General features: G+C 40.1%; 2 protein-coding genes across 2 annotated transcripts in view; one reads left to right on the top strand and one right to left on the bottom strand.

Annotated features, from left to right (window-relative positions):
• The window catches only part of mapkapk2a (MAPK activated protein kinase 2a), a 28,567-nt gene extending 23,351 nt beyond the window's left edge, over window positions 1-5,216 (top strand). Inside the window, exons 3-10 of the mRNA XM_035520328.1 lie at window positions 1,118-1,182; window positions 1,311-1,390; window positions 1,472-1,598; window positions 1,720-1,795; window positions 1,995-2,119; window positions 2,269-2,354; window positions 2,466-2,546; window positions 3,046-5,216. Of these exons, the coding sequence (XP_035376221.1) occupies window positions 1,118-1,182; window positions 1,311-1,390; window positions 1,472-1,598; window positions 1,720-1,795; window positions 1,995-2,119; window positions 2,269-2,354; window positions 2,466-2,546; window positions 3,046-3,192 (787 nt within the window). The 3' untranslated portion in view covers window positions 3,193-5,216. The remainder of the gene's footprint in view (window positions 1-1,117; window positions 1,183-1,310; window positions 1,391-1,471; window positions 1,599-1,719; window positions 1,796-1,994; window positions 2,120-2,268; window positions 2,355-2,465; window positions 2,547-3,045) is intronic.
• A 5,107-nt stretch (window positions 5,217-10,323) lies between these two features.
• il10 (interleukin 10) lies at window positions 10,324-12,068 on the bottom strand. The gene is made up of 5 exons (XM_027012909.2): window positions 11,841-12,068; window positions 11,490-11,549; window positions 11,054-11,209; window positions 10,556-10,618; window positions 10,324-10,450 (listed from the first exon to the last, which is right to left on the bottom strand). Exons 1-5 carry the CDS (start codon window positions 12,006-12,008, stop codon window positions 10,355-10,357), a joined length of 543 nt encoding a protein of 180 aa, XP_026868710.1. The 5' UTR covers window positions 12,009-12,068; the 3' UTR covers window positions 10,324-10,354.
• Between the last annotated feature and the right edge of the window lie 980 nt (window positions 12,069-13,048).

Raw genomic sequence — 13,048 nt, 5'->3', positions numbered from 1 at the left:
TCGATTATATTAATATCACAGTAACTGCGTACTTTTTTCCATTGCATATTGTTGCAATGAAAGGATACCCCCCCCCCCATTTTGTCTTTTGTCTTTGTCTATTGGAGTTATAGATTATAACAGGTTTAGTTCTTTTTGTTATAGTTTTTGTCTGGCAAGTTAATCAGACAGGACCTCGATTCATTCACTATTACCCAAATGAAGGACGGCTGATTTGTGCAGTGTTGCCAATCTTTGTCTTGCTCATCTCAAGTATTTGGATGGTTCAGCTATTTATGGGGATGCCAAAAAGTTGTCGGAAGGCAAGCCAGCCCAAAATAAGGAAATCTTCACCAAACAATAGTCACCGTCATGATGGCACGGATCCAAAACTACACCTTGACTGACGTTATTTTATTTATACATTTGGCAACACTGTCATATTGCACTCTCTCTCGCTTGCTCATCCTCACTCTTGCTCTCTCTCATTCTCTTACACATCACACACTCATACTGTCAATGGGCTTTCTAAGTTTGACCTATTTTTCAGTTCTTTTTAAGTGGCAGGATTCCAAGCAGGGCAGCCCACCCCTGCCTTCACACCTCTGCATCGTTTATGAAAACCGCACTAATAAGGGGGGGTGGGGGGAGATGGGGATAGTATGTGATTCTTCATGTGGTTTGCATTTTGTGTATGGTTGCCTTACTGAGAACTTTTGACTCCAAAAATGGTTTATACTGTAGTGCAACTAGATCTCTTCCCCCCCCCCCCCACCCATTAACAGTAAAGGGCAGGCCTATGGCTGTTGCTAGCTTTGAACATCTCAATTACTGTCCTCAAAAATGGCGCGCACACGCCAAGAACTTCAGATTCTTATAAACAGCAGTGTATTTCTTTGAAAGGCAAAGGTTCCTTGTACTTTAGTGCAAGACATGCTGACGAAGGCTAAACGTGTTAAAATGACCTATAATGAATAAATTCATAGCCCTCTTCTAACCTTAGTGGTGGAATTCCAAAATTGCATTTTGATGTGAAACTCATTTCTTTTCTTGATTAAAAATCAACTCGGTTTCGGTCCATTTGGTGTTCTGTGTATTTTCTGTAAGTATTCCACTTTGTGTTGTTCTTCTCTTGCAGCATGGATGGCGGTGAGTTGTTCAGCCGGATTCAGGACCGTGGGGACCAGGCATTCACAGAAAGAGGTACGTGTTTGTTGGTCCTTGCATGTCTCCCTGAGGCATGTGTTCATGCTGGTCCATAAGTGTCTCCCTTGACTTTCACCGACGGTGCATGCCTGACAGCTCCCTCTCTCTCGCTTCCTCCACTCTAGAGGCCTCTGACATCATGAAGAGTATAGGAGAAGCCATCCTTTTCCTTCATGCCAGCAACATTGCTCACAGAGATGTCAAGGTGAGAGCCCTTCTGCCCTTTGTTAAGCCCAGAGAGAGTTAAATCTTCTTATCCTTATGGTTGGTTACCTTCATCTTTCAGCCAGAGAACCTCTTATACACCTCGAAACGGCCCAATGCAACCCTCAAACTGACAGACTTTGGCTTTGCCAAGGAGACGACCACACACAATTCGCTGAATACTCCATGCTACACGCCTTATTACGTCGGTAAGGTGTTCTCCAGCAGTGCAAGGACTTTCCCGTTCGTTGTGCTTGTTTGGAGTATTTGCACCCAGCGATGCATCTTTTCTCGCTTTTTAAGTGCAACTGCTCTGTTTTCATGTTGTAGCCCCTGAAGTTCTTGGTCCAGAAAAATATGACAAGTCCTGTGACATGTGGTCTTTGGGTGTCATCATGTACATTCTGTAAGTGACTCTGTCTCGTACGCTGTCTTCCATGAACGTTTTCATGTCTTTGAATTGTAAGAGGTCATTCCTTCTGGACTAGGAATGAGGGCTGGCGAGTTCACTGGTCAGAGGGCCTGTTCGGGTTTTTTTTTTTTTTTTTTTTTCCCTTCCCCTCGCTGTTTTTTTATTTAATTATTTTGCTGCTTTTGTGTTGTAGGCTCTGTGGCTACCCACCTTTTTATTCCAACCATGGGCTTGCCATTTCTCCCGGGATGAAGACGAGAATCCGTATGGGGCAGTATGAATTTCCTAATCCCGAATGGTCCGAGGTCTCAGAAGAAGGTGTGTGCATGTGTGCCTGCCTGCATGTGTGTTTCACACTCATTTTCATCTCAAAAGTAGGATCACGGAGGCTGTGAACTCACCCCACTCCCAGTCTTGCTAGTTTACATTGAATAGAGGTTAACTGGCTCTGATTTATTCCTTCTCAGCCAAGCAGCTTATCAGAATGCTGCTGAAGACGGAACCCACGCTAAGGATGACCATCACGGAGTTCATGAACCATCCCTGGATCAACGTAAGGACAGGCCCTTGCCCACTCATCTCCATACACACACAACCAGCGCAACCGTTTGCTGTGCAGTGCTCTTTGTAAACAGCTGTTTATATCCCACAATGCCCTATGTAGCAATCGATGGAAGTGCCCCAGACACCCCTCCACACCAGCCGTGTGCTGAAGGAAGAGAAGGACACCTGGGAGGACGTAAAGGTGACCGACTTCTCCCTGATACCGTACCGCTGTATACAATACCATAGACATCACTGACAGTAAAATGCAGCAAAAGCCCTAATACAGTAGTGCTCAAGGGCATTTTTGCAGTGCAATATATGCATAATATTTACTTTTTAATGATGTTTCCCAATATGCTACATCAGGTGTTTAAATAAATAAGACTGCAACACACACGAGCGCTACACTAATGCTACAACATTTGTTTGCTGTTTACCAACATATTACTGAACAAGAAACGATTCAAATAAGACACATTGGATCTGCATCCAAGTTCTTGTGAGGAAATAAAGACCGCATGTAGTCGAGGCCTTCAAGTTTAGCTGCGAGGATTTTTTTGCGTGCTTTTCCTTCAACCAGCCCTTATTTTTGCAATTGCTAAGGAACTGAATGCTAATGTACACTGACGGAAAAGGTCTCAAGTCTCATCATACCTCCTGCCGATGTTTAACTGCTGGTGTGTTTGTGCCCAACACAGGAGGAGATGACTAGTGCCCTGGCAACAATGAGAGTAGATTATGAGCAGATCAAAATCAAAACCATTGAGGACTCCACCAATCCTTTGCTGATAAAGAGGAGGAAGAAAGCCAACATGGCTACTAAGAATCAAACCCCAGCCTGCTGAGTGTTGGTCTCCAGCTCTCCATGTGTACACACACACACACCTTCAAAAAGTCAAATGCATACTTTCAAAAGGTTTAAAAAGGAAGCAATAATTCATGAAAATGGGTAAAAAGTGTGAGCGAATGGTAATTCCTTAAAACTATTTTTTTATCCTAATCTTTTTCTCTTTTAATGTTTGTTTGTTTTTAATGAATCATTTTATTACTCAAACATTGTAACTAATCAGCCACTCTGCACCCTGACATCAGGTTAGAACATCTGGAGAGCAAAAAGATTATGAATTTAAAGAGTTAATGTCTGTATAATCTCCCATTATTATGGCATCATAATTACTGTTTTCCTCACATGGTGAATTGGGTTATTAGAATACTTAAGAAACGTTAGAGCGCTCTGTATTCTAAATCAACACCTTTTGGTTCATTTGTCACGCACACTTGTTACTGCAGTTTAATTTCATACTACTCTTTTATGTTATGTGGATTTACAAAGAGTTGCACTGTATATCTATAGGACACCCAGTTTGTGGATGTATAACTCAGGCTCTCATGACAGGCCAGCTCGAGGAACTTGAGCCATATGCAAGCTTCCTCACCGAGCACGTTCAGCCCTTTCTCACACACACACACACCCCTTCTCAGAAACACCCCTGCAATTGTATTGTTTGCTAATTCCAAATAATGTGATGCGCTGTAGGTGCCAACGTGTGGATGGGGCAGGCGCGTTTCTGAAACGACTTGTGGAATGTAGACGATATCTGTGACGCGTTAGACGCGACACTCTTGTACTCCCGTCCGAGCAACATCCACTCTCAGCGCTCAGACTTTTCAGACCTGCAGGTTTTGAGTGGCCTCTCTTGTTGAGGTTTGTCCATTTGATTTGAAAGTAATGGGACCTCCTCCGTCTCCTTTGCGGAGTCTTGCCTAATTATTGAGGAAACTCCCTTTCCAACATTTTATTCCTGCTTTACCTTCTCCATGCTTGACTCTGGGTTCAGTATACTGAGTCACCTTGTCAATGCTATGCATAAAATTTCCCTAACTACTCTCTTCTCCCTTAGTCTTTTTAAAGAATGTTGGTCAGTGTTTTGTTAAAAAAAAATATGTAGAGTGGCTGTACATTTAATGCAAAGTTTACACTGTTTTTAACCTTTACCAGTAAACAGCAAAGCCCTTTCTGAGTTGATCAGAATACTGAGAGATCAGTGTGGGGGGTTACGCTCCTCTGTGGGTGTGAATGGATACTGCTGGATGGACAGTTTCTGTTGGGGAATAACTGGGCTTTCATAAAATCAACGTGTTTTTGTACTTTTTATGCCTTTTTCCTCCCTCAAACATCCAGCCTCAGTACCCAGTAAACATGTCAGAACAAACCATTTGAGAAGAGCTATATTTTGACCCCTCTGACTTCAAGCCCCAACTGCTATGCTGGTTTTCTCTGTTTCTCCTATATGCGGTTGTATTGCAGGAATCCTATTTTAATTGATGCAAGCCCAGTTGATGCAGAGTAGTAGCAGGTTTAATGGTAGAACGTGTCTTGCTTTATGGGGAAAGAAGTGTACAGGAGATCTTCCAGCTTGACTGGCTTTGCACTGATGGTATGTCTGGCTGTGTTGTAAAAAAAAAAAAAAATTGAGTCCATATGCTCAAATTTGAATACAGTTTGTGTTGAAAGTACGCATGTTGACTAACACAAGATCACCCAAAGTGACCCAGATTTCTGCGCCGACTTCTGATGTGCTTGTTGTTGTTCAATCTGCGATTTGGAAGAATTTTCTTTGCATTTCTTTGATCCTTTTGTTCTAATTATTCTTATTCATTTGTAAGCCATTGTTACACTTTTTTTTTTTTTTTTCTCCCAATTTCACAAAGATGGCTTTTTGCCTGGAAAAAGACATATAGAATGTAGAATTGTTGCCCAAGTCCGAGGATAACCTGCAGGGGAGTCAAAGGAAATGTTTTCCATGTTCAACTGCTGTACCTAGGTCTTGGTCTGTTTCAAATTTGGATTAAAACACATGAAAACAAACCTGCATTTGAGTCATGTTTATATACTGGCCTAAAATGATGCAGTGCTTTACAATATACTAGAATGATTTGTGACTTTTTCCCCTTATAAGTTTATTTGTACATGAGTAAGTTATTTTAGGGTAAATGTCATTGTAGTTGACTTGTTTCCTCTGTATAGTACTGTCAATGTAGGCAAAACATGGTTGTTAATGTGAGCCATTCTCCTCTTCATGGACAGTAATGGTTGTTGAGGTCATGTAATAACCTTGGGTTACCCTCATGAGAGAGCTGAGCTGAGGTTTTGGGGTTTGGCATTTTTGTAACTCATCTTGAGATGTTGGCAGTTTGTCAAAGTGCAACTTGGTTTTGATCGGATGAGGCTTGAACACCTGTTTTGAAGGAAAGTCTACCACTACTGGTAGTTTGATGCTACTTGTGAGCTCTCCAGAACACTTCAGAGATTTCTGAAGCGGTTATAAAAGGAGCTAATCATTATTATTATTATTGTCATTATTATTATTATATTGTGCATTCTACTCTGCTTTAAGTTGGAAAAGCTCTGTCCAAGGATTTTGAGTCACCATTTTTCTTTTTCTTAGAATAAGGAAGAAGGATGGGAGTGGTGGTCTTGGTTTCATTGAACCCAGCTTTAGCAGCAATGGATGCTGGGTGCGATGGTAATTAAGTAGTAGTGGTCTGAACCTTTGATTGCACAGTGCTTGTGAGGCCAGGACCGCCCACCACATTTCTCAACAAAGGGCCCCCTTCCTTTCAGAATTCTAGGACACCCTCATTCTTGCTTCCATGTCTGCATCTTCAGCTGTTGATTTTATGTTTGCCACTAAAAAGCACAGCTGATCAGTGTTCCAAGTCAGCTTGAGACCTTGAAGTGCTTATTCGTGCTAGAGTATAAAATACTGGTTTTAATTTGAAGTGGTCTACCAGCTAATACCCATCGCAGATTTAGTGGTGAGAGGCTGCTGTTGTACTGTTCGCTGATGGGAGAGAAGGAAATTCCCAAGAAGCCACTTAAACTCTACAGCTGTGAAATGTACAAAAGGTTTTCTCTCATCAGGAAACTTGTAATGTAAGGTAATATGATTGGAGACTTTCTCGTCCTCCAAGAGGATAAAGTTTGAACAATGCCTGTAAGTATGAACATTGCTTTTTCTCTTAGCCTCTAACTGGAAGAGAACTGCCTCCAGAATTTGTTATTCAGAATCGGACTAAACATACTTTCATTGTTGGTAAACAACTAGGTGATCAATGCCAGGCAAACCTGTACCACCAATTCAAGGAAGACAGCTGTCAATCCGTGAAATAGAAGTTCACAAGCAGCAAAAACTTATCTTGTGTCGAAGATCTTTTCACACATTAGAATGCAACTGAAAAATGGTTTAGTCGTAGTTGCTTGATGCAATGTGCATTGCTTTGCTTAGTAAACTAAAAAAACCACAGCAGTGAAAATTGTTGCTGGTCCTTCATGTAATGAAGAGAAAGAACAGCAAGCTCAACATGCTCATTCAACACATACACCATTTGACTTGTCTTTCAGTAACACATCATTTAGGCCAGTGCTTAAGGTGCTTGACTAGACTAGTAATCAGAAGGTTGCCAGTTCAAATATCACCATAGCCAGGCTGCTGCTGTTGAGTCCCTGAGCAAGACCCTTAACTTTCGTTTGCTCAAGTTGTGTTCAGTCAGAATTGTAACTTAGTCATTTAGCTGGCGCTTTTATCCAATATGAAAATGTAACGTCATTCAATGATGTGTGCCTCCTTTATCATGCATTATTCAATAATTGTTCATAATTCAATAATGTGTACTTGTCCCACCTATTCTGAATCAATGGCTGGCAAAGTGCAAACGAATAATTTTGCAATACTAAAATGTGTAAATCCAACAACTGATTCTGTGAACCATTCACATGTAGGAAATTCACAGTAACAGGATCTCAGTAACGTGTGCTTATTCATTCACAAAAGTGTTCCTCCTACTGAGAAAGATGACACTCCTGATCTGACACACTGACTTGTGTGTACTTTCTCAATTCCTTTTTGCCCCGCTGGTTTCTCCGAATGCGCACTCTACATACGGCTGCGGCGTGAACTGCAGACACAGCTGAAGTACCGATCTAGAGTACTTCATTTTAGAGGTTAAGGGTTTTGATATGCAAATCAATTATGTAAAAAACGAAGTACTTTGTAGTGATGAGATTCTAATCAAATAATTTTTTAAAAACTTTACCAAGCAAGTAATTAAGAACGTATTTACAATGTTGGCCTGCCAACCCGCAGTAGCCGCTTGAGGGAAGGAAATTACACAAAGGGATAAAAATAATCGTCCAATAGAATGTGCATAATTTAGCATGCATCATTTAAAAACACGCGTGTCATTCAGTAGCATACAGCATGTACTTTTAGTTCTTTTGGTGGGCAGGGGTAGATTTAATGTGCAGTGGCTACAATTACAATGCTGTCACAATTACATACAAATTCCCGCACATCAACATATATCGATACATCATTTGCCATATCTGATACAAAACCTCATTTAAAAACCATTTAGCACCTTGGGTTTATAGATCTGATAATTATATATTGCTTCCATGTCCAAGGGAAGCTCAACTCTTTCATTGTTATTTATTTGTTTAAGTATTTTTTTTATTTACTAATGTTCACTTTATTATAGCCAGGTCCTATCCCTGCTATTATGGGATGGCTACCACCCTAGAAGGGTAAGGATTTGCGGGTGTTTCCTCTGAGAGATATTACATTCCCAGTCTAAATCTCCACCCTTTCCTGGTTTCCCAGTTTAAGTCCCAATCCTATCCTGGTCTGCAAGAAGGTCTGTTTCTGCCGTTCATCTAGTCCACAGATGGGGTCAACCAGGCATTTTTGCAAACTTACAAAGAAGCCACTTGGGATGCAGGCTTCAACTGACTTTCTTTGTGGAATTCACCCTCAGCTTACAGCAAAATAGATGTGATGACATACGAAAAGGTAGAATATTGAAAAAGCAAATATTGAGGGGGAAAATTGGAAGGTCTTTCAATGACACAAATGCAAGACTGAGTGAGTGTACGTAACCATTGCATGTTACAGGCACAATAGAACTCCTGCTTCTAGTTAATCAGGGATTACAAAAAGTAAGTGTGATCATATAGTATGAAGTGCTCAACAGCATTTGCAGGCAGTGTAAGATTGGACAGCATACATTATAATGCAGTATACAACCATGTGGAGTATGAAAAGAGAGTTAACACTGTGTTCAAGCGCTTGTGTGTCTAAATATCAAGCATGCATAGATTCTATGGCTAGACACCTATTGTTGAATCTATTGGTAAACGTATACACGTACTTCTTCCCTGGTGGTAAAGCAGTGGAAAAATCGTACTGCGCTTCTGTATTTATTTTCAGATATTGGTTGATCACTTGTTGTGTTAATTTCCATTTTAAATGTCTTTAGCTAGTTATGTTTATTGCTATTATACGCTTGCAGATTTTACGTACTGTCATTGAATCTGAAGTCCACAAGATCAAAGTCCAGCAGATTAGATTGGCCTCATAAATCCAGTTATGGCATCTGCTCACAAGGGCTCATGGCTAAAATAAATGGTGCATGGAAAACAGATGAGCTATAGATTCATGGTACATTCAAAGTATTTAGAAGTGTTTGTTCAATGTATATGTTTAAATACCTTTATGCCACTGGTTTTGCATGTCTGCATGTGTGTGCTAATGCTATGAAACACCTCTGCTTAAGACAAATTTCTGTTCAATGAGGCAAGTCCATTTTTTCTTTCAGTCTATTGAGCAAGATTCCCAGACTGGCATAGTTTGAAAAGTGGGCTCATTAGTCTGTCAGTGCTGTGTTTGTTCCTTGTGGTGATGTGGACAATATGCTGTTAGGGGCTTGAGGAAGCATGTGGAGAATAAGTGCTTCCTATAAGACACACAGAGGCCAGACCTGGTAGAGGCAACTGGTCTTAATTCTGGTGCTAATTCCAGCAGTAGCTTTGCTCTCTTTCTTGGAAGAGCTTCTGAAGACGTCCAGCAGCTCTAAGTCCCAGTCACAGATATCACATACACTGATCACAGTGTGAACTAGAGGGATGGATCCAACGTGGTGCAACTCGAATGTAATTGCGCTTTATTTTTATGTAAAGTGCTTTCGATTTCCGAAACAACAAAGACACCTCAAAGCTTTACTCAGCACTGCCTGAACTGAAACTATTTTTTTCTCTTCTTTTTCTTTTTGCTGACACCAGGCTGCTCTCACTCTAACCAGCATGCTGGAGTTGCATGGCCGTTAGACGTTTGCTTTTCTTATACAGTTTGTGAAGCGGGGTGTGCTGTATGAATTTACTGTAAAGACATGACTTGCTGGAAATTGCCCTATATAGGTCAGTTCTGAGGTTAGAGATCTCATTCTTCAACAATGTCTTTACTCAGTTTATGGCACACCCTAATGTCACAAATCCACACTGAGATTGTATCATTTAATGTTTTCAGTATTTTTTGAACCCCAAACACTCAAGCTGTATGACTTGCAGTACCACTGCAGAACTCAATAAAAATAACATGAGACAAAATGTAGCACTTTTACAGTTTGTTTAATCCAAATATAACGCATCATAAACATTTGATACTTTAGCAGATACTGATACATTCAACATTTGGAGATGTAATTTACACAACATAATAATAAATTAGAGATTGAAGTGAGATCAGTGTTAATAAATATTATTATACTATACTATTATATCATTTATATTGAATTTTATCCTAGATTAAAAACCTAATTGCAGAAAGCAACTATGTAGAATAAGAATAACCTTGGTCAATGTGACTTATAAAACAAAAATTCATAAACTTACTTCTTTTAAGAACATCCTTATTGCGAACGTTTCAAGAGTTAACACTCTAGAAAACACCAGTGCAAACAAACGTGGCGGAAGTAGTGTTGCAGCAAACCAGAGAGGCACCTGGAGTTATTCAAGTAGCGGCCAGATCATGGCAACAGCATCAATGTTCATACACAGAGACTTTTATAGCGTATCCAGTGCAATGTCTTTTTCCTTAGCCATTCTTGTTCCCAGCCTATGGGAATAGTCGTCACTTATTCACAGGTTATCCGCCGTGCCCTTATTTGCGTTTAGGCTTTTTGTCTTTTTGATGCTAGATAATTTTCAATGTAGTTGAACAACAGATCCAGCTCTCCCATGGCTTTGTACAGACCTTTACCCGCCATCTACAAGCAGATTAACCCATGAGCCACAGTTGACATTCATAACCATCATTACATGCCTTTCTCATATATGACTGATTTGTTGTTTGCAGACTTATTAACACTTACTTGGTTATATGAATCTTTGATGGTTGAAATTTCAAAAGGTTTTTCGCATGCGAAGTAATTCCTCTGTAACAAAAATATGTATGTCATTTTAGGACTCTAGTATTGGTGCGCATCCGTACGCACACACCTGTCATTGACGCATGTGAAAGACCTGCGCTGTACTAATGGACCAGTTTAAGCGTTAAAAAAAGGAACGTAAGCCATCGAGCCTTCGAAGAAAACATTCACGCCAACTCAACCTGAGGATTTCTCTGCGTCGCTAACAGCAGACTTGTGATGTGGAAGAGCTGCGCTCATGACTGACGGCGTTTTACTGCGAACGATGATTCATTTGCAAGCGTAACGCTACAGTTCCCAACGTGCGCCCGTCGGCATGTTTATGACAACGCACAAAGGTACGACGGGGCTTGTCATTAATATGTGGCTGCTTGCCTCTTTACATGGCTGTAATGAACTGCAAATCCGTTATTTTAGTGAGGAAAACACCCGGACACTTACGCATTTGGCAAGCTCCCTCTTCAACTCCAGGAAAATGTTTCCAATGGCGTCTATTGGCTTTTTGTAGAGGCTTTTTACTTCTAAGGCAGCGGTAGGTAAAACAGTTTCCAAGTAAAAATACAAAATTTCTTTCATTACATGGCATCCGTAGGGGCTCTGTAAGTGAAATGAGACATCAAATATCAGGTCTGGTTGTAGTCAACCACTTTTCAAAAGTAGTCACAGTGGCTTTGTGACAGTTTAGATTCATGTTACTCTTCACTTTCGTTATGACTATTGTGTTGTTATTGCTAAGCAGATATGAAATGGTGGGAAAGAACCTGCAGTGAAGTTTAAAATAAAAATCTAACTGTAAATAAAATTAATTTAAACATTGCAGTATTATTAGTGATGCAACACCAGTTGAGAGAAGTGTGTGTTTGTGTCTGACGCTTACTTTAACATTTTCAAGCACTGTCCTGTTTAATAGTGCAGTCTCAAGATCATCATTTTCTTCCTGAACAGACAGAAATAAACCCACCAAATTAAGAATCATGAATCCAGTCTTATACCTGCCACAACACCTCTCCATGATAAGTATTGCATTGCAACTTTATTTACTCTCGAGGAAAACTACTATAAACATCTGTGTAGACTTTCACTTTTTTCCCCCCAAGTTTTCCATGCTGTGATATCTTTTTGTTTTGACACAAATGCAATGCCTCTTCTCTCCTGAGCTGAACCGTTAATCTTTGCATCAGTACCACTCTAGGCAACTAATGTGGGTTAAGAAGAAAACAGTACTCACATAGTAGTCTTGTATCTGAGAGTACGAGGAACGCAGATGTTTCAGTCTGACTGGGAATCCCTCCACAAACTCACAGCATTTGTCCTTGCAGTTGATTCTTTTGCTCCGAGCGTACTCAAACAGCAGTGCTGTCAGAAGAGAAAGCAGGAGGGCCCTTGAGAAGAGCATTCTTGAAGCAGGTGTCCTGTTTCACTGGCTGTTAACCCTTTCGTAAGAGTTGGCTGGACCCCAAAGGGTGGCAATGTGCTGAAGGACTTGGAGGTGTCTGTTTTATACCCTATTTTGAAAAAATTCCTACCTGTTTCCTGTGGGGCTATAGATGCATTTACTGGTAGTACATAACCCCCTCTTAGCCTATGTCATCACATACACACACACTCACTCTCTCTCTCTCTCTCTCTCTCTCTCTCCCTCTCTCCCCCATTCAGTTTTCTTATGTTGCATAAATGGAATTTCTTTTTAATGAATGACATCTTAGATTTATTTTCCATTAGAGTCAGTTATCCATGATGGTAATAAAACAGAATACTATTGATCAACTTTTTTTAAGAGACTCATCCAACAGTGCATATGATGACATGATACACTTTCTACCAGCTTTATTTCCATGTAAGTTGTTCATCATGGTAGACAAGGGCATTTCAAATTTTCATCCTAAATTGTGCTTTGGATGGCCATGTTTGACAGATATGCTGTGGTACATGTTTTAAAATGATAATTTCAGAATGAATGTGGGACTGTATTTAATGAGATTATTCTGCTTATTACATTTTGATCATCAGGCTAAAACAGGCATTAGTACAATCACAGTCAATAAATATTCTCACAGTACAGTGACAACTTATATTGCTTAAGGTAAATAATGGGAATTCACACATATATTTTGTCATGTGTGAAATATGCGTATTTTGAAAACTTGTTAGTTTTCGTCTCTTTTGTCCATTATTACAGACATAAAGGAAGCCCAGTCCACCTAGATCAGTCAAGTTTACTTTAAACATAATGTGTGGCCAATAGTAGCATTTCCATGCATTTATATGCAATATAATGCAATTTAATGCAATATATTTCAAATCTATCCCCATCTCAAATGATCATTTTTAGACTGGGGGGAATATGTAGTGCATTTAATGAGTTCCTATGTCACATGAAATTATGGTTTATCAAATCATTTGTCAGGTTTTAACATTTCTTGAGTATGACCCATT

Source organism: Electrophorus electricus, chromosome 20 (genome assembly GCF_013358815.1).
Source record: "Electrophorus electricus isolate fEleEle1 chromosome 20, fEleEle1.pri, whole genome shotgun sequence".
Taxonomy (NCBI): Eukaryota; Metazoa; Chordata; class Actinopteri; order Gymnotiformes; family Gymnotidae; genus Electrophorus; species Electrophorus electricus.
This window is presented reverse-complemented; position numbering and strand designations above follow the sequence as displayed.

Coding starts and splice junctions, on each gene's coding strand:
- il10 (XM_027012909.2), bottom strand. CDS start 12,008: ATGCTCTTCTCAAGGGCCCTCCTGCTTTCTCTTCTGACAGCACTGCTG. Junction 11,550..11,840: donor CTCAGATACAAGACTACTAT/GTGAGTACTGTT, acceptor CTGTCTGTTCAG/GAAGAAAATGATGATCTTGA. Junction 10,451..10,555: donor TCAAAGATTCATATAACCAA/GTAAGTGTTAAT, acceptor ATCTGCTTGTAG/ATGGCGGGTAAAGGTCTGTA.